This window comes from Panthera leo, chromosome B1 (assembly GCF_018350215.1).
Source record: "Panthera leo isolate Ple1 chromosome B1, P.leo_Ple1_pat1.1, whole genome shotgun sequence".
NCBI classification, from domain to species: domain Eukaryota; kingdom Metazoa; phylum Chordata; class Mammalia; order Carnivora; family Felidae; genus Panthera; species Panthera leo.
Genome location: NC_056682.1, coordinates 71,787,869 through 71,809,640, shown reverse-complemented (window position 1 = coordinate 71,809,640; position 21,772 = coordinate 71,787,869). Strand labels below are relative to the sequence as shown.

Here is a 21,772-nt window from a genome sequence, read left to right as displayed (position 1 = left end):
TTTAATGATCGAGCTGAGTTTCCAGAGGTGAAATGACTGTCCTGGGGGATTATATGTAGGAAGCTGAAAGGTCAGGGCTCCAATCCTGCTCTTCTGGTGTCAGTTTACTGTTTCTCTTAAGATAGAAATAGGGGCAAATATAATATACGTATAAAAAGGAAACCATATTGTCATACCTAGAAACTTCTTCAGTACAAATAAACAAATTAATATGCAGATAAAAATGGGTAAATTTGATCATTGTTAGGATTGAGACCTTCTTCTGTAGAAAGACCTGCCAGTCACCCTGAAAGATAGAGGTAGGCATAGTGCATGAGCTGATAAGCTTACTAGCATTTGAAGTTATTCTTGCAGGTGGCAGTAGATGTCCGTGTTTGAACCCCTTCGCATACCTTCCAGTGAGCTCTTTCCATAGGGCTCTCCCAGAACCTGGACCATGTCTGCTGAGCAGCCAGGTGATAGGTCAGGTCCTAGCCTTATCTTGGGGTTTTTCTTTGATGATTTGAAGTATCCCCCTGAAATCAAGCCAGGTTTTCGTTTTACTTGAGATACTTGCAAATACTTTCTGTAATTTTCGAGAATGAAGACGAAGCATAGAGACATTTTATTTAATTGGGTGTCTCAGAGAAGGAGCTTCGCACGGTAAAATCAGAGCCAGAGGCGACATTAGAAAATCTGTACTCTCCCTTTTAGCACACCCAGACCTAGTTGGGGCAGATGTTAGCTAGACATTGCTGCTGTTCGCAAGGAACGATGTCCTTTTGGCTCTCTCTCCTGTCCACAGGATAAGGGACTTGAACACATGCTTCTCTTCAGTGTGTTGGAAAGCAGTAGGTATGAACTGATGGCGTGTGCACATCAACAGGAAAACACACTTTAGGAAATCTGTACAACTGGCCCAGTTCAGAGGGTGACAACTCAGAAGACATGAGTACTTGCAGCTTCTCCATCTGCTTCTTTTCCTCCCTGTTCGTTAAAGAGGAAATGGTGGGAAAATGGTGTTTTCGTGTCTAGTAAAACGGAGCACCTTTTTTATGTCAAAAGATACTGAGGTCTGCTCAGCAGACATGATCCAGGTTCTGGGAGAGCCCTACGAAAAGAGCTCACTGGTAGGTATGTGAAGGAGTTTACACACCGACATCTATGTCCGCCTGCAAGATCTTTCTATTCCAGGCACAGGCTAATATTCTGTGGTATTTTTTGTATCTCTTTGTCGCTGTGGCTATGGGTCCATTGCCTGTTCCGATCTGCTTGCCATTCATTGTTGAATCCTGAAATATTAAATTGTTGCCTTCTTGGAATTCTTTGTGATCAGTTTTCAAATCACTCAAACATAGGGACCTTTCGGTCCACAGCTCCCGCTTTCTCTCAGCGCTCAGCCTCAATGGGCCAGTTTTCAGTTCCTGAAAACTTTGAATTTTATGTGTGAGAATAACACCTGTGCTTAGCAGTTCTCATCTTCCCTCTCCCTATCCCCTACCCATAAAAGGAAACATCTTTCAGCCTTGAGATGGCAAAACAAATGTTACCTCTTTTTTATTTCTTTTTTAAATTTTTTTAATGTTTATTTTTGAGAGAGAGACAAGAGGATGAGTGGGGGAGGGGCGGAGAGAGAGGGAGACACAGAACCCACAGTGGGCTCCACGCTCTTAGCCGTCAGCACAGAGCCCAATACGGGGCTCAAACTCATGAACTGCGAGATCATGACCTGAGCTGAACTCAGACGCCCAACCAACTGAGCCACCTAGGCACCCCAGAACAAGAGTTACTTCTTAAAGGAAAGCTTCTCTCACCTCCAAAGCTGATTTTTCTTCATAGTACATACCAGGGTTTATGATCATGTATTTCTACTATTGGTTAATGTTCGTTTTGTCTTAGTAGATTCTAGCCTTTGTAAAAATTTCCTAGGGAAGAGCCTGGTAGATTGTTGTCCTTTTCTTCTCTCTCTTTCCCTCTGTGTATGTGTGTACGTGTATGTATATATATGTATATTTATAATCCTTCACATTTTTAATTTCTAAAGAGTAGAACACATACATATTCACAGACTTTTTTTCTGTAACCAGTATTTATTATGTCAGAATTTATGTAACCAGAATTTATTGTCACTATTTTTTATGTCACCATTTAACACAATATAAGCTCTGTTGAAATGGACTTTTTTTTTTACATATCAGCAAAGGCAGAAGATAGAGCAGTATATTATAGCATCTCCTTTTGGAAGAGTCAGAGTTCTTTTATGTCATTTCCCTGTGTACATGGATATAATGAAAGAATTAAAAACACTGCTGTTGGGTTACCAGTTTCATATACCAAAAAACAGTTCCTGGATTGGATTCAGGACAAGATTGAATCCTTTCGCAAGTGTCTAAAAGTCGGGTAGATGTGGCGCTGTTTAAAGTCAGTGCTATAGGGGCGCCTGGGTGGCTCAGTCGGTTGAGCGTCCGACTTCAGCTCAGGTCACGATCTCGCGATCCGTGAGTTCGAGCCCTGCGTCAGGCTCTGGGCTGATGGCTCAGAGCCTGGAGCCTGCTTCCGATTCTGTGTCTCCCTCTCTCTCTGCCCCTCCCCTGTTCATGCTCCATCTCTCTCTGTCTCAAAAATAAATAAATGTTAAAAAAAATAATAATAATAAAAAAATAAAGTCAGTGCTATAAACTGTAGATAAATGTTTGTAATGCCAAAATTAAATGTAAAAACCAGATGAGAATGCTCATCAGGTCGTTCAGTTGTGAATGTAACAGCTCATATATATTGCATACTTACCATTGGTTCCTCAGTCACGGTCCTAAGTGCTTTATACTCATTGTTTCCCCTAATCCTTACAGCCACTGTAGACAATAGATTTGTTCATTGTCCTGATTTTATAAACAAGGGAAATAAATGAGTCTTCAAGACTTTAAAACGCTGTCTCAAATCCCTCAGCTGTTAATCATCAGAGCAGGGACGTGAACGCAGGTAGGCTTGCAAGAATCACATTACGTGCTTTTCCCTAAAGAGAAGGACCTATGACCTTCTTTCCAAAGGAAGCCAGTTTAGCATCGTCATTGGCAAGATGCATGTGTATTAGTACTGCTCATTTTTTGTTTTGTTTTCCTGGACTTTTCAAGCACTTTGACAGGTGATTTTAGCTATGACTTTCTTAAAGGTGGTTTTATTCACCAACTCGCACATCTATTGCAGAAACTCAGAGCCTCAGAAATTTTGAGCAACCTATTTATCTTAAAAGAGCTGTGACTCTGCTTACAAGGTGAGTTAATGTTGAAGGGCACACAGGGATCTAAGTGAATTCATGTGTCTGATGAAGCTACTGAAAAGGGTTCATGTGAGACGTTTGTGGACGTGTCTTCAGAATTCAGGCAGTTACTAATGAGACTCTCATTAGACTCTCATGGCAACTTGTACAAAGGAAAAAAATTGCAATTATATATTAAGAATGATGTCACTTTACTGCAGTCTGTGTCACTCTTGACAGCATTTACTGTTACTGTTTACAGTACTCGGATGAGCAAACACCTTGACTTCAGGAGGAACCTTTACTAACTGCAAGAGACTCCAAGCAGAGAGCTGTCACTGCATTTAAAGGGTCTGTCTCTCCCTGCGGTAGCTGCCTCAAACCAGTTTCTCTGGAGATTCAGACTTAGTGGGAATCAACTATTTAAAATTGAGAGGTCATTAATACTTCACAGCCACTCAGAAAAAAGAAAAAAACAATGTGAATTTTTAACAGTTTAGATATTATATATAGTTATCTGTGTTTTATAGTGGGAGGTTTCAATTTTAGTAATGGTTGGACACCATTCAGCATTTATGATGTGCTTACAGTGCACTAAAATAGACCACCTTGGGGGGCACCTGGGTGGCTCAGTCGGTTAGGCATCCGGCTTTGGCTCAGGTCATGATCTCACGGTCCATGAGTTCAAGCCCCGAGTCGGGCTCTGTGCTGACAGCTCAGAGCCTGGAGCCTGTTTCAGATTCTGTGTCTCCCTCTCTCTCTGCCCCTCCCCTGTTCATGCTTTGTCTCAAAAATAAATAAACGTTAAAAAAAAAAATTAAAAAAATAAAATAAAATAGACCACCTTGGGGTTCATTGTCAAGACAACATCTACGGTCTGTCTTTTAATTAAGCATGTTCTGTCATGATGGTTTTTAAAGGTTCAGTACCCCTTTAAACTGCCACTGGTCAGTTTGATTGTATCATGTATGCTGGCCTTTTCCTTCTGAGACCAGACCCGATTTTGAGGCTTTATTTTCAAAATGCCTGTATTCAGGGTCTATCATCACAGAACACCCGTTTCCATACCTCTCTGGTAAACTTCTTTACCTGAAAGCCAGGCCCCTCTGGCATACTAAACTTACCTGAAAAGTGTCTAACAGCAGGAATTCAGTGACCAAATATGGATTCAGGTTTTGTATGTTCCCATTTTACAGTTAAGGAATATCTCCTCAACTCTGCTGTCAGAGTAGAGCCTGCTTGGATCGTCTGTCTCCCTCTCTCTCTGCCCCTCCCCTGCTCGCACGTGCTCTCTCTCTCTCTCAAAAATAAATAAACATTTTTTTTTTTTTTAAAAAGGAATATCTCTCTAAGTATGGAGCTATGAAAAATGCTGCCTGGATATTTCTGACAAATTGTGCGCCTCCTGTTTAAAAATTAAATAGTAGTTTGAAAACAAACTGTTTACTTTTGCCAGTAATGTTTGATTGTTTGATTTTTAGTAGGCAGTTTAGAAACATGTGAGGGAAATGTGTTTAATTACTCCATTCACCTCTTTTATTTTATTTATTTAAAAAAAATTTTTTTTAACGTTTATTTATTTTTGAGACAGAGAGAGACAGAGCGTGAACAGGGGAGGGGCAGAGAGAGAGAGGGAGACACAGAATCTGAAACAGGCTCCAGGCTCTGAGCTGTCAGCACAGAGCCCGACTTGGGGCTCAAACTCAGGGACCGTGAGATCATGACCTGAGCCGAAGTCGGACGCTCAACCGACCAAGCCACCTAGGCGCCCCTCACCTCTTTTAAAACATGTACAAATTTATTGAGCACAATGCTCTATTCCAGGCACGTGAGTTAAGCCCCAGTGATTAAAAAAGCAAAAGGTGAAAACCAAAACCACAAAACATCATAATAAAAATACCTACTATTCTTTTGGGGAAAGGCAATTAGTGTAAATAAATGATCAATTTAAATTCCAACAAATAGGGGCGCCTGGGTGGCTCAGTCGGTTAAGCGTCCGACTTCGGCTCAGGTCATGATCTTGCGGTCCGTGAGTTCAAGCCCCGCGTCAGGTCTGTGCTGACAGCTCAGAGCCTGGAGCCTGTTTCAGATTCTGTGTCTCCCTCTCTCTGACCCTCCCCCGTTCATGCTCTGTCTCTCTCTGTCTCAAAAATAAATAAACATTAAAAAAAAATTAAAAAAAAATAAATAAATTCCAACAAATAGCCATTTTTAAAATTAAGTGGGAAATTACTACTGGGAAAATTTTTCATGTACACTTACTTAATTTTTAAACAATTATTGTGGCTACAGATACATAGAATAGGATGATTTCTTATTTCATCTCCAGGTGAGAAGAGATAGGACTTATTTGTTTTCAGCTATTTGAATTAAGAAAACTTACCATCTAGGGGTGCCTGGGTGGCTCAGTCAGTTAAGCCCACAACTTCGGCTCAGGTCATGATCTCACGGTTTGTGGGTTCAAGACCCGCATCAGGCTCTGTGCTGACAGATCAGAGCCTGGAGCCTGCTTCAGATTCCTTCTCTACCTCTCTCTCTGCTCCTGCCCTGTTTGAAGTCTGCCTCTCTCTCAAAAATAAATAAACATTTAAAAATTTTACAAAAAATAAAAAAAGAAAGAAAACTTACCATCTAATCAACAACAAATTAAGTGTACCTTTATTTTGACACTTTTGATGCTAAATCAAAATTCCCAACATTTGGTTGTCATTTCTTTCCTTCTCTTCTTCCACCTGCCATTTTGTCTCCCTCCTTTAGCCCTCCTCCCTCATCATCTTCAACAACTACACCTCTGTTAGCTGGGTGTATTGGGCATTAAGTCGGTGGGAAACACTATTCTAAGCTCAGTACATAGGTTAACTTTGCCAACCAACACAACTCCATGTAAGTACTGCTGTTCCTCTGTTTCCCAGATGAGGAAACCAAAACCCCAGAGGTGAACTTGGCCCAGGTTAGTGCAATTGCATGTGGGAGTAGCTTAGCCGGTGCTTTTGCGCACCATGTGAGAAAACGCCATGACTTACCACACAGATGGAGCCAAATGGGCTTCTCTCTATCTAGGTTTACTTGTTAACCAAAGAAAATACCCTTTTTTTTTTTTTTAACTTCATCAAACCTCATTTAAGCCATTTAAAAAATGAGCCTCTAAATATGTCTTACTATCAGCTGACTTCTTTTATTGAGTAATACACTACTAAGTAGAAAAATTTAATGCTTAATCCAAACACAGTTCTTGCGTATACAGGTAAAGATAACACGAATGCCTGCAAGGTATACTATTTGGAAATAGGGGAAGACTATATTATTTTGGGGTCATCCAAGCAATATTTAAAATAATAGGAAGCAGGAGGATGTAATAACACAAACTAGGATATATGATGATAATAGTTCTGTTGGTTGCCATTTGATAGATGAGCGCTACCGAATAAATTTTAATTCAATTTACTTCTGGTTTTATATGATAGTTGCTGTGATCTAAAAGTTATTGGGAAAAAAATACTTAATTTTTGAGAAAATTTTAAATTATGTTTCCCAGAGAAGCCTGTGTTTTTTTCACATGTAAACTAAATATAATTTTTAAACTAAATATAATTTAAATAACAGAGAATTACATAATTGCTTTGTGTATGCAGCAGTTTAAACAAAATTAAGGCTCAGAAAATATATTCTGAAAGATAAGTGAGTCTAGAAAATTTGGTTAGTGTACTTGGCTGAATTTGGATAATGTAGGCACAAAAGAAACTCTATCCAGAAAATAAGCCTTAAATATTGTTAAATGTCATATCTATATACTTGATGCATCCTTTACTTTTGCTTTTATGAAAAAAGCTAGAAACTTATGGAGATTTATGAGGTGAGGTCATATTACTTGAATTGTATAAATCATTTATGTAATCTGAATATCCTCTTACTTCCCAGCTTTTCTCACGTTTGCTGGTTACCCTCTGTGGTTGTAGGTAGCTAGTGAAAAAACATCTCCAAAACCAAGGAGATAAGGTCAGAAGGAAGCCCATTGAAGCTTCCTTCAAAAAAATAGTGGCAGACATATCTTGAAGATGTTTCTGAGATATATTATTGTCACATCTCTGCATCCTCTGGAGGCTAAATCATTTGACGGTATAAAGTCTGAACAAATATAAATTTGTCCAGAAGTTAGAAGAAAAATAGTACTGAGAATGGAGACACACTGAGCAAGCATTTCTAGTAGCTTCAGTGACCCTATTGCCTGAAATTAATTCCTTTGCGTATTATTCCTTTTGCACTGTAAATTCTCCTGCTCAGTCTAATGTATTAAGCCATTTTGCACTAAAGTGTCTGTGATATCCCCAATTCACTTTTCCCCCAAAAAAGGAAAAAAAAAAATGAAGAATGAGCTCCAGAAGGAAAGAAAATGGGTCCAGAAAGATTAGGTCATGGAGATCAATTTTACCTGCTAAAATTTTGCTTGGAAATTAACTTCTCCAAGGAAACTCCTCATAATCACTATATTTAACAGTGCATCCTTCCTCTTCTTCCTACATCCTTACTCTTATCCTTTTATCCTAATCTACTTTCTTTTGTAACATTTATCACCTCATGATAGATTATAAAATTTGAGGATACGTTTATTGCTCATTGTTTCTGCCAGTTAAAATGTAAGGTCTGTGAGGGCAGGGATCTTTATTTCCTTCACTGATATATCAAAAGTACCTAAGAAAATGCCTGGGGAGTAATAGGTGCTCAAATATTTGTGGCAAAATACCTCCTCCTGGGGCTGGGGGTGGGGAGAGTAATTAAAGGGCCACCCAAAATTCCAAAAGATTTCTAAAATAAATGTAAATAAGGAATTCTAAGTATTTTAAATAATTACTTAGAATTTAGTGTAACATTTTTCAAAGAAGATGATGATTTCCTTCCATGTACTACTGTTTAATTTATAGTTCAGCCTCCCTCCAGGGAACATGTGGGTCTGATCACTTCAGGAAGTAAAACTTAAAAGATAAGGGAGCTTATTTTATTAAAACAAGAGAAAGGAAAGAAGGAATGCATTGACTCATGGTTAGGGGATTTCTAGGGAAATGGCCATTCTTCTATTTTATGAAGAGAGATTGAGTATACTGCTTATACTTCATTCACTTAACTCTTGTTATAGATTGGTGAGTGTTTCCGAGAAAGTGAGTTTATTACAGAAATTTAGGTCATTTGATTTACCCCATTGGAAGAGGGCACAATGAAAACATAAATTAATTTATATTTTATTATATTGTATTTAATTAAAACATATCTATATTTTATTAGAATGCCCTAAGTTAGAGGCTTCAAAATTCTTTTTTTAAACATTTTTTTTTTTTTAGATTTTTTAATGTTTATTTTTGAGAGAGAGACAGAGTGCAAACTGGGGAGGGGCAGAGAGAGAGAGGGAGACACAGAAACCAAAGCAGAAGTAGGCTCCAGACTCTGAGCTGTCAGCACAGAGACCAAAGCGGGGCTCGAACTCATGGGACTGCAAGATCATGACCTGAGCCGAAGTGGGATGCTTAACCGACTGAGCCACCCAGGCGCCTCTACATTTTTATTTTTTTTTGAGAGACAGAGAGAGACAGAGCAGGGGTGGGGAAGGGGCAGAGAGAGAGACACACACAGAATCGGAAGCAGGCTCCAGGCTCCAGGCTCCGAGCTGTTAGCACAGAGCCCAGCGTGGGGCTGAAACCCATGAACCGTGAGATCATGACCTGAGCCGGTAGGATGCTCAACCAACTGAGCCACCCAGTCACCTCAGAGGCTTCAGAATTCTAATCTGTTGAGCAATGCTATTTTGTAATAAAATGTCAGTGGCAAAATGAGAAAAATTAGGCCATCCGTATCCTTCAAATCAGCAATTCCGTTTCTAGGAATGTATTCTATTTTTACATAGAAATATAATCAATTAGCTACAAAGGTACGCATCAAAACATTGTTTATACTTGCAAAAAATGGAAGCAATCTAAATACATACTAAAACTTCAGTGTGCCTACACATGCAATTTTATGCAAAGTATAGAAATATATTTTTTGACATGAAGAGATATCCATCAAATACTAAGTCTAAAAAGGAGATTTTAAAGCAGTTTAATCTGGTCCGTGATATACATACAAGTGTATTGAAACATGAACAACTCTAATATAATATTAGCAGTAGTTCTCTCGGAATAATGAAGGATTTTTAAAAAGTTTTTCCTTTCCTTATTTTATATTTTTACACAATTAAAATTATAATGTGCAAGAAACATAATAGCATTTATCAAAAGGTAAGTCAGTGTTTGTACATTATATCTTCATAATTTGGGGATATTTCACTGACTTCTGGTATTAAAAACACTTACGGTTTGGAACATGTGTTTCTTTTATTTAATAGCTGTGCATGTTCAGTAAAAGGAAGATTTCCACATCTTATGTACAGCTGTGTAATTTTTTGAATATGTAGACATAGGAAGCCCTATTGTCATTAATTATATATATATATATATATAATATGTATGTATAATAATATGTGTATATATGTATGTGTGTATATATATAATAATGTGTGTATATATGTGGGTGTATATATATATATATAATAATGTGTGTATATATGTGTGTGTGTGTGTATATATATATATATATATATATATATATATAATACTGTGTGTGTATATATATATACACACAGACTCCTCAACAACTTAGAACATACTTTTGCATACTGTCTCTCTTACAGTGTAGGTGTTGGGTTATATTATTGCTCTTGTTTTTAAAAAGTGAGGGTTTAATACTCATGTGCTTTGTGTGATTTGTCCACGTTTATTCAGCTGGTGAATTCCAGGCTCTGAAAGTCAGATTTTCATACCTACCGAAATCAGGCTCTCTTGTTTCGTTTTGTCTTTTACATGCACTGTTATGCATAACTGTAAGGAAACATGTAGTATACTATGAAGAACACAGGGTACTTTTTAAGAATAGCTACATCCCACCTGGACCTGAGACATGCCACCATTTGGAGCTTTTCCCCTGAGCAGACACTGGTATTCCAACCATGAACAGCAGCTGTGATACAGATTACAGCAGCTTCCAGAGAGAGAGAGAAGGCACTGTGGCCTGCCTTGGCAGCGTTTCAAAAGGAGCTATTTGAGCTACAGTGTTTCACGTTCCCCTGATGACAGTGGCTAGTTGGTCTTGCATTCTTCTGGCAGCACACAGGGATTTAGAGGAATTGGATTGGGAGTCAGATTGATACCCAAGCTCCACGTACTTTTGTGAATTTAGCATTGGAAAAGATATCTGCAAACTTGTCAGCTCTCTTCTACAGCTGGCAATGTTGTGAATAATAGATTTCTCCTTTGGACATGTGTTTGAGAAAATAATCCAAATCCTATCAAAATAAATATATTTATATATGACAACTATTAAAAATGAATGAATACTCTATATATTTTGAGCTACTGCATGTAATAAGCTAAGGATCTGTTAGCAGATTTTATCAGTCCACTTGGCACCTCAAACGTGTTTAAAACGTAACTCTTGATCTTACCTCCCCTCACCCACACCCCTCCAGTCCACCTCCAACGGCCTGGCCTTTCCCAGTTTCCTGTTGGTGACAACACCCTTCCAGTTTCTCAGGCTACAACCTCGGTGTCATCTGTGTGCCCTGCCCTTCTCTCACACCCTGGATCCAATCCATCCGTAGATCATGTTGGATTTGCCTGCAGAATATATTTCATCTCGACCACTTCCTCTATTCACTGCTTCCACTCTGAATCAAGTTACCAGCCTTTCTCGCCTGGGTTTTGACAGTTGCCTCCTAGCTGGTCTCCTCACTTTGTCCTAGACCCTTTGGGTCTGGTCTCAATGCAGCAGCATGATTAAGTCCTTTAACCTACGCCAGTTTGTCTCACTGCTCGTATCACAAGGGCCAGAATTATCCATCTCTTTCAAGTAAATGTCCACCCGGCCTCCTTGTTACCACTCTGACTCATTCTCTTACAGCTACTTTGCCCCCCACCTCTGTTCCAGGCACGCTGGGCTCTGCTCCAGTCTGCTGGTCCTCAGACACCCAGACTGCTCCTGCCTAGCCTGCCCCACCTTGCTCGTGGCTCAGTCCCAAAGCTTCTTCAGACTCTGCTCAATTGCCAGTATCTCAGTGAGGCTTCCTGGCTTTTGTACTCAAGCTCCCTCCCCCTCTACCTGTCTTTATTTTTCTTCACACTACTTGCCATTATATGTTACGTATTAGTTTTATTCCTGTCTGTCTCCCCTCCTAGAATGCATATGTTGCAAGAGGTCATGTATTTTTGTTTAACTTGCTAAAGGTTCTATGCCTAATCCCTGGAACAATGCCTGGTACATATAGGGACTCAACAAATATTTGCCAACCATTTGTTAAACCAAAACTTATTTCTTGATTCTGTTTACTATCAGGTATTGCATTGGGCATTACTATATACATGTAAGTCTTGCTAAAATATGCTTAAATATATCATTTTAATTTGAGGAGGGGAATGTGAAATAATCCCTTCTTGAGCACTAGACTTTTAGGCAAATGACATTGATTTCAACAAACTTGCCAAAAATATCCTAGTTCAGGTATAAAACCATGGTTTATGCAATCATTGTAACTGTGGTAGCTACTCTTTTGTTTCAACATTTTTCCCATCTCTTGTTTTTGTTTTCCAGAAAAGAGGCACAGTTAGATGAAGAAGGACAGTTTCTTGTCAGAATAATATATGATGATTCTAAAACTTACGATTTGGTTGCTGCTGCAAGCAAAGTCCTCAGTAAGTTGAATGTGACGTTCCTTCTTTGTCTAAGTTACACGTAGAAGCCCAAAGGAATACACGAACCAACATCCCATTGTATAGTTATGCAGGTTGTACACTGCACAATGGTGGAGGGAAGGCCCAGGCTACACGGAGTCCTAGTTTTCCTTTACAAGCTCTTTGGAGAATGGAGAAGCTCTCTGCACCCCCTCACAGAAAGCCATCTGTTGGGGGAGGAAAAAAATTATTACACTTAATGTCATAATAACTTTAGTTTTGGTGTCAACAACATAGTAATTACAAAAGGGTAGCATGCGGAAACTCCTCAAATCTCTCTTGCGATCATGGATTCTGTGAACTCTTGGTAAAGGAAACAAGAAACTGAGGTCTATGTCAGGGAAAGCTCATACAAAGTAGACAAAATTTAAAAACAGCTTCACGGAAAAAAAAAAAAAAAGTTGATCTCAAAGTTATTGACACAGTGCTTAATTTACAACCAGGCTACAGTTTGGGTAGAATAAAAAGATGCTTTTTAGCTCTGCCAACTGTAAGTAGAAGAGCAAATGTCTATTGCAGAATACAAGAATTACAAAGAAAGTACAGTAAATTGTTAATAATAAAAATATTCAGCCTCATTAGTAATCAAAACTGAAAAAAATCTGAAATAAGTTTTTCATACAAATTTGGCAAGTTTTAAAAAATTAAATGTTTAGTGTAGTCAAAAGTAGAGATAAAGGGGAAATTGCACACATTTTTCATCTGATGGTAAATTAACACATTGTAGAGAATAATTTTGCATCATTGGTCAAAGTCTCTTAAATAAATCTACAAATCCTTTGGGAATTTTTCATAATTATTATGTTTATTTGCGTTAAGATTTATGTATGTTTTCACTTCAGGATTACTTGTATTATCAAAATTGGAAAAGTCTGCATTTTCCATTAAGAGTAGACTGATTAAATAAATTGTTGTGTCCCTGTGTTAATGAGATAGCAATTAAAATTGATGTTATAGAAAAAAATTGAAGATTTTAGGAAATATTAATAATTGAACATTAAGAAAGAAGAGAATATTGGGGGACACACTATATGCAACCAACTTATTAAATATGTGTATTTACCTGAAGAAAACCATTTTTCACCATAGTATTAAGTCATGTGCATTCTTGATGATTTTCCTTCTGTACTTTGCAGAACAAATAAGTTAATACATTAAATATCTGTTTTAAAAAGCTAGAAATTAATTTAGTAGTTTTTCGTGAAAGCTGAGAAACTGATTGTTTTACATATAAGTACAAATTGACACTGCTTACATGTCAATGTGTTGTCTTCAAAGATTTCATTGTATTGTTCAGGCCATTATTTTCTCTTGTAATCTATGTCTACTTGCACAAAAATTGAGGATGTTTTGACTTTACATTACGCATCTATTTTCATTCTTCCCACTAACAATATTCTAGCTATAATATATTTTATTGTTGTTCTCTCAAACCTATAAAATAGATCTCAATGCTGGAGAAATCCTCCAAATGTTTGGGAAGATGTTTTTTGTCTTTTGTCAAGAATCTGGTTATGATACAATCTTGCGTGTCCTGGGATCTAATGTCAGAGAATTTCTACAGGTAAGCGATTTGAGGTCCTGTAGTTAAAAGTTCTGAGTTAGGGATTCTTAAGCAGAGGCTTTAGAATACTTTTGCTCAGCCAACTAGATGAGAGTTGTCTTCCTACCAAAATGGAATCATAGTGACTTTTTCTAATTCATATAAAATTATGGTTATTGGGTAGTCTTGAATACATTTTAGCATTTTTGTTTCATATTTTTTCTTTAACTTTTGATTGCTGATCTTGAATATTCAAGTTGTAAATTAATGATCTCTGAAAATCTCAACATGGTCTGTTGTGATCTGTTTCACTGCCTCCTTTTTAATGGTTTGTATGTACTGGTAATTGTGGTTTTATGTTTTAAATGTATATAATGTGGTCTTATTTTCTTTTTTAAGGCATTCTAGTTTGTATAGCATAATTAAATAGTACATCAGTATCTGTGAAGTTTGACCTGGGCTCAACGTTGAGGAGAAAGCACCGTGACTTTCGGGAGCTTTCAAAACAAGTGTGAGAAACATTGCTCCCAGTTACATATTAATTAGCCTACTGTAGAAAGGAAAGTAGGAACGCTCTTCCAAAGTTGGTTTCAGGTGAAATGAAAGAACTAATGTCCCCAGAGGCCTTTGTCTTCTATTCTTGTTTAAATTACCTTAAAAATTTTTACCAGTAAATTACACATTAGATGAGAGACTATTTTTGGATTGACCGCCCTATTTTAAGCACAGGAATTTGTAAGACCCTCTTCTTGAAATGTGTTAAGGTTGAAAATTATGTGGTTGTTTGTAAAGGATATTTCTACACCAGCTGCTGAAGGCAGCCAGATCTTGCTGGAAAATGATGTCAGTGCAATACTAGCTGAACCAAAGCCCAGTTTTGAGGGAATGTAAACTACTTTCAATCCAGCTGCATTATTGATTTAACAGCCAAAATAAGAACTTTCGTGTTTAATCAAAATGTCTGCTGTTTACATAGTGACATTTTTCTTACAAACTTAAAACAGCATTAAATCAAGATGGAAACTGGTTTGCAATCCCCTGCCATGGATTTACAGAACTACTGGTGTCAAAAAAAAAAAAAAAAAAACAAAAAAAAACCTGCCACTTCCAAATGAAGTCGCTGCCAGGAGATTTTTAAATTAAACTTTAAAAGGCTGTATGTAAATGAGTTATTTTAAATGGATTAAAGTTTGGTATTTAAAGTTTATTGGGATTTTGGATTTTTGAATACATAATTCCATTTTTTAATACTTTTGTTGCCTTTTGGCACCTTACTAGCAAAGTTTCAATTTGTGATTCCTCTGTCTTACTTTTAACTTTTGTTCTCAGTGGCCACATCTGCATAAGGAAACAACTATCCAAAGGATCTTAACAATTTTTTTTTTTAACATTTATTCGTTGACCTTTTGCTAAATTTGTAATGGCCCAGGAAGGGAGCAAGCAGCCTATTGGTGCGTTTCTCCAGGTTCTAGAACTGCACCATCCAATAGGATAGCCGCTGGCCACATGTGCCTAATATGCATTTGAAGATTTTTTTTTAATGTTTATTCATTTTTGAGAGAGACACACATACAGGTGTGAGCTGGGGAGAGGTAGGCAGAGAAGGAGACACAGAATCAGAAGCAGGCTCCAGTCTATGAGCTGTCAGCAGAGAGCCCAAGGCAGGGCTCAAACCCATGAACAGTGATACCATGACTTCAACCCATGAACCATGAGGTCATGACCTGAGTCAAAGTCAGACGCTTAACCCACTGGGCCATCCAGGCGCCCCTACTACTATATTTGAAATGTGATGTGCTATGTGCAAAATACACAGGAGATTTCAAAGGCAAAAAGAATTACTAAAAGAACATAAAATAGCTGATAAGTATTTCATATAAATTACATGTTAAAATGATAATATTTTGGATATATAAAGTTATATAAAATATATCACGAACATTAATTTTGCCTGTTTCTTTTTTCTTTTTTAAAAAAACATGAAGGCTAGAAAATTGAACATTACACATGTGACTAGTATTTGTGGCTTGCTTTAGTGGCTATAATTGCCTTTTGTTTCCACTGGACAGTATTATTTCAAAGAGGCCTAGGTCCCTTTTCCTCAAAGTCAGTAGGCAGCATTAGTTAACATGTCTTTAAGTTGCACATGATTTTGTCTCCCAGTGTGTGAAAATGAAGAAACTAGAAAGTTAGAATACTCTGAAGTTTTCACCAATATTATATATTTTTTATCTAATTCTTTTTTTTTCCTCTTTTTCAAATTGCGTATCTTAACAGCAAATTGAATGTACTAAAATACTCCTTTTCTTAAAAGTAGGTATTTATCTTATGATTAGCCTATTTCTATAGAAATTAAATGAATATTTTTATTCTGTGTAAGTGATTATAAAATAAAGCAACTGATTTCAATAAATTTTTTTAAGATCCTATGAAATAAAGCCACTGATTTTCATAAATTGTCTTCAGATCTTCATTCACATATAAAAAATTTACATTTTTTGTTACATAAATCAACAAAACATTAGTTTTTGTAGACTTTAATCCTTCACCAAAGAGAAAGATAAACTGGGTCTCATTTTATCCAACATTTTTTTTTTTTTTTTTTTTTTTAAATTTATTTTTGGGACAGAGAGAGACAGAGCATGAACGGGGGAGGGGCAGAGAGAGAGGGAGACACAGAATCGGAAACAGGCTCCAGGCTCCGAGCCATCAGCCCAGAGCCTGACGCGGGGCTCGAACTCACGGACCGCGAGATCGTGACCTGGCTGAAGTCGGACGCTTAACCGACTGCGCCACCCAGGCGCCCCAACTGGGTCTCATTTTAAAGAGAGTTTAGGGGCACCTGGGTGGCTCATTTGGTTGAGTGTCCGAATCTTGCTTTTGGCTTGGGTCATGATTTCACAGTTCATGGGATCGAGCTCCATATCAGGCTGGTAGCAAGGGGCCTGCTTGGGATTCTCTCTCTTGCTTGCATGTTTTCTCTCTCTCAAAATAATAAATAAACATTAAAAAATGAGTTTAAAAACTCTTCTGTCTTTTTCACCCCCTGATTTTAATCAGTAATCAAATCCTTAGAGTCTGTTTCTTAAATACTGTATTTTGAGAATTCTACCACTTGTTTTCATTTCCTCTACCCTTCCGTGGGAGCTATCATTCTCTAGAGATCAGATGGTTACCCAGCCTCCCTTCAAGACTCTTCCAATCTCTTTTCCACTCTACTGGTTTTTCTGAAATGCAAATATATCTCATTATATTATTTTCTTGCTTAAACCCTTCAATGCTTTTCAGTTACTCACTGGAAAATGTAGAAAGTACTTAAAGCAATTCCAACTACTTACATCCCCTATCCATCCTTCCTCTTCCTCTCCCCCAGCCTAGCCAAACAGAATTTCTTTTAGAATCTTTGTTTTTATCTTTTTGTCTCTATCCTCTGAGTTTTTGCACCTGCTCTTCCCTTTGTCTGGAGCACTGTTACTGATACTTTTCATCTAAATAAATCCTGTTTATCTTGCTGGTCAAACTACTTGTCCAGGAAGACACCACTCCTCTCTCCAATCTCTGGCCTCAGGGCAATTGCTGTTTCCCATGTTTTCATGTTTCTCAGACTGTATTATCATTTCCTGTTTGTTGGGCTGGAATGTAAACTTCATGGAGCCAGAGACCATGTATAATCTCTTAATGATGGTATCTCCACAGATACAATTTGTATCTGGGAAAGAATAAATACCATTTTTGAAGATTGAAGAATGAAGGTTTGCTCGTTTCCACAAAAATAGGAAGCAAATACAATAAGAGCTCAAGATTAATTCTTTTATTAAAGATAAAAAAACTCATTTTGAGGAGACTCTATAATTGTATTTAGAGATGAATTATAGTTTGAAATGTCCATCACATGGGACAGGGCAAATTAGTGTTTATTAATTAACGTACAAGTTACATTATTTGTATCTATGGAAACTTATAAAATGATCATCCTAATATCTCCATTTGGAATTCCCAGGCAATAGTATAATAGCTACTGGAATTACAACATGGGAAATCATTTGGCCATGCCTTAGGCTGGGCAGCTCTGACCATTCATCATGGTTCTAAAGAGGATGTCCTTGGAAGTTGTCTGTCCTCAGCCTCTCAATTGTACACATTATTAAGAATTTAACATATATTCTATTTTTGCTTTTCCTGAAATAATTTTCAAAAGTTTTTAGTACCAAGAACAGCATATAATAAGCAATCAATAGTCTTTGTTTTTGTTTTTGTTTGGTTATTGTCAAGCTGGCTAACATACAGTGTATACAGTGTGCTCTTGGCTTCGGGATTAGATTCCCATGATTCATCGCTTACATACAACACTTAGTGCTCATCCCAACAAGTGCCCTCCTCAATGTCCATCACCCATTTTCCCCTCTCCCCCACCCCCCATCAACCCTCAGTTTGTTCTCTGTATTTAAGAGTAATAGAGAGTCTTTGAATGTTAGAATTAGTTAATTCTGAATGTGTGTGTGTGTGTGTGTGTGTGTGTGTGTGTGTGTATTTGGCTCAAGCTATTTTATTCAGATAATTCTTCTTCTCTTTTATAGAAATATTATATTTAAGAACACACTGAATAGATATTATCTGTCTTTTAGTTCCAGAAAAATGTTTCTCATGTTAATTTTATCATTTCCTTTGATTAGTCAATTGAAACAATTTAATGATTTAAATTTAACAATTTAAACAGTTTAAATAACGAACAGATCTTATTTAAAAGGCTTTGCTACTAATATCAAATTTGTGACCCTGCTTATCTTTTGTGCCTCCAAATTAAATTTTAAAACATTTACACCATGCTTATTTTTATTTAAAAAAATAATTTCTTTTTAACGTTTATTTATTTTTGAGACAGAGAGAGACAGAGCATGAACGGGGGAGGGGCAGAGAGAGAGGGAGACACAGAATCGGAAGCAGGCTCCAGGCTCTGAGCCATCAGCCCAGAGCCTGAGGCGGGGCTTGAACTCACGAACCGTGAGATCGTGACCTGAGCTGAAGTCGGTTGCTTAACCGACTGAGCCACCCAGGTGCCCCATACACCATGCTTATTTTTAATCTACCTCAAGACTTAACAAAAAACATCTAAAACTACTAAATGGCTAAGTATAGGGAATACTTATTTATTTATGTTTTTCATTTATTTTTAAATGATTATTTCTTTTTTGAGAGAGAGAGAGAGGGAGAGAGAGAGAGAGAGAGAGGAGAGAGAACACCATGGTGTAAGGTGGGGGGGGGGGAAGCAGAGGAGAGAGGGAGTGAGAGAATCCCAAGTAGGCACCATGCTGTCAGTGCAGAGCTCCACAGGAGGCTTGAAGCAGGGTTCAATCCTACAATTGTGAGACCGTGACCTGAACCAAAATCAAGAGTTAGAAGCTTAACCAACTGAGCCACCCAGATGCCCCAACTGAGGAAACATTTTCAGAAGAAACTTTTTAGAAACATTACACTTCTAAACATTACATAGTTTGGAATTGTTTTTCTTTAAATCTCTTGTGAAACCATCGATTTGTGGACTAGTGATAAAAGTAGATAAACTTTGGAATTTATTATTATTCTTTAGGTGATTTAGTAAATGGAAAGAAACATGATTTATCAAAAAGAGATGAACAAAAACAGGAAGACATTTTTAATTTTGAATTGTATACATGTTATTTGAATATGTTGTCCTAGAAATAAGACCTTATATCAGCAAGGTTTTCTTTTATTCTGCCATTTTCTTATTCTTAAATTAAGAATAAAACATGTAGTTTCATGCTGCTACTGTAGTAAATTTCTATTTGAAGCCTCTACTGTATTGATTAAAATACCACAGGAAATATGTAGGATTTGAAAGCTTCATTAAAAAAAAAAAGAAAAAAATAGCTAGTAAGGAACGTCCAATTTGACAGCATTTCCACTTAATTTATGCTCATCTTACTTCCAGTGTCCTGTTTGCGTTATTGTAGAGCGTATTTTTCCAAAAATCACTGCATTAATATCTCCTATGTCACATGCTCCTGTGCAATATGATTTTGTCACTCCCATCAAGAGGTGGAATTTGCCTTACCTTGAATCTGGGTTGGCTTTAGTGATTATTTGACCAATGGAACATGGCGGTATTTTGATACTTCCTAAGCTTGTTCATAAGAAGTCTTTAAGTTTGCACCTGAGTGTCTTGGAATAGTTGCTCTTAGGATGCTCCCTCCAGGACCCCAGCAGCATGAAATGAGAAGCCCAAGCTACATGGAGAGGTCATGTGTAGGCTGTCAGCAGCGCGAGCTGAACTCCCAGCAAAGGGCCAACAACCACTGTCAACCTTTTGAGTGATCTATCCTGGGAAAACAGCCTGGTGGAGTATTATGACGACACCATCGCCAGCTTCATCTGACTCCAACCCAAGGACTTCCTGAGTCCAGAAAATTGGCAGAACCGTGAGAGATATATTATTGTTTCAAGCCAATCAGTTTGGGGTGCTTTGACATGCAGGAATGCATAATTGGGACAGCACTCTGCGTATTGTTTGCCTCTTTATTTTTTATGTCTACATAAAAAAATTACTTTTTATTTTCATTACTACATATATGTACACTTATATACATATTAATGGATGAGTCAAGAGCTTTGAATAGGTCATGTTTGATAAGGATAATATATAGATAGCCTTGGGGAATGAAACCCAAGTCAATCTATAGCACGGCTACCAATTCATTCTCAGTGGTGTTACATTATGATTACATACATTATATATTCTTTACCTCCCTAATAATTTTACAGAGGTAAAATGAAATTGCAATGAGCATGGAAAGCTGCCAGGGTTGATTATTGAAAAATTAATAAATTAATAAGTGAGCAATTTGCCGTCTTAGAGGTTAGCCACGATTGAAATGATGAGCTTGCTTAAATAGGCATCGGAATCTCAGTTGAATATCAAACACATATTCTGTTATTGTCTTCTGGAAACACCGGTTCCTTCCCTAATTTTGGTATGGTGGCAGTTTCACTCATTCATTCAGTTCATATATGTGAATGTTCCTCTACAAGCACCTCTGTTCAGGCTGCGATGGGATTTTCCTCAAATTCATGTTGGCTCAAGGTTTTGGCTTTTACTTTTTTTTTTTTTTTTTTTTTTTAATTTTTTTTTTTTTCAACGTTTTTTATTTATTTTTGGGACAGAGAGAGAGACAGAGCATGAACGGAGAGACAGAGCATGAACGGGGGAGGGGCAGAGAGAGAGGGAGACACAGAATCGGAAACAGGCTCCAGGCTCCGAGCCATCAGCCCAGAGCCTGACGCGGGGCTCGAACTCACGGACCGCGAGATCGTGACCTGGCTGAAGTCGGACGCCCAACCGACTGCGCCACCCAGGCGCCCCAAGGTTTTGGCTTTTAAAGCACAACGTTGTGCTTTGGCCAGCCCACCAGGAGCAATCTGGGATTGATGACAGATCTAAAATTCTTCAATGTTTGTGCAAAATGCTATTTTGGGAAATCTGAGGATTTTCCTGAACAGCTGTGAAATTCTAATACTTCCCTAAATTATTTACAATATTTCTTAGACAAAAATGCACCATTCATTTTATTTTATTTTTTTATTTTTTTTTTAACGTTTATTTATTTTTGAGACAGAGAGAGACAGAGCATGAACGGGGGAGGGGCAGAGAGAGAGGGAGACACAGAATCAGAAGCAGGCTCCAGGCTCTGAGCCATCAGCCCAGAGCCCGACGCGGGGCTCGAACTCACGGACCGTGAGATCGTGACCTGAGCCGAAGTCGGACGCTTAACCGACTGAGCCACCCAGGCGCCCCCATTTTATTTTTAACTTTTGAATTTCAAAAGGAACTTTTTCTCAACATCGAAAATGCCAATTTCTTTAAACTATAATTTTAAAATTGACAAGTAAGGGAAGATGAGTATTTTAGAATTGTAAGATATTTTTTCTCTTTGAGTTAATGGGTATATTTCTTCACAAAATAACCAGGATTTTTTTTTAAAACATGAATTTAAAAACAGTAGAATAAGTGAAAAATTTAGGCAGGTAATTTTATGACTATTTGTCTTTTTTTCTTTAATTGAAATATTTCTCTTGAGAGGATGGTAGTGATAATTATATGTAGTTTTAAAAATATTACCAGTGAAGTAATTTTAGTGACTCTGATAACAATTAAAAAAATTTTTTTTA

General features: G+C 37.5%; 1 protein-coding gene across 3 annotated transcripts in view; it reads left to right on the top strand.

The window, feature by feature from the left end:
- Window positions 1-21,772, top strand: part of GUCY1B1 (guanylate cyclase 1 soluble subunit beta 1) — a 49,933-nt gene that overhangs the window by 6,144 nt on the left and 22,017 nt on the right. For all 3 annotated transcript variants that reach the window (XM_042935216.1, XM_042935215.1, XM_042935214.1), the window contains exons 3-4: window positions 11,906-12,006; window positions 13,491-13,609. In XM_042935216.1, coding sequence (XP_042791150.1) covers window positions 11,906-12,006; window positions 13,491-13,609 — 220 coding nt within the window. The remainder of the gene's footprint in view (window positions 1-11,905; window positions 12,007-13,490; window positions 13,610-21,772) is intronic.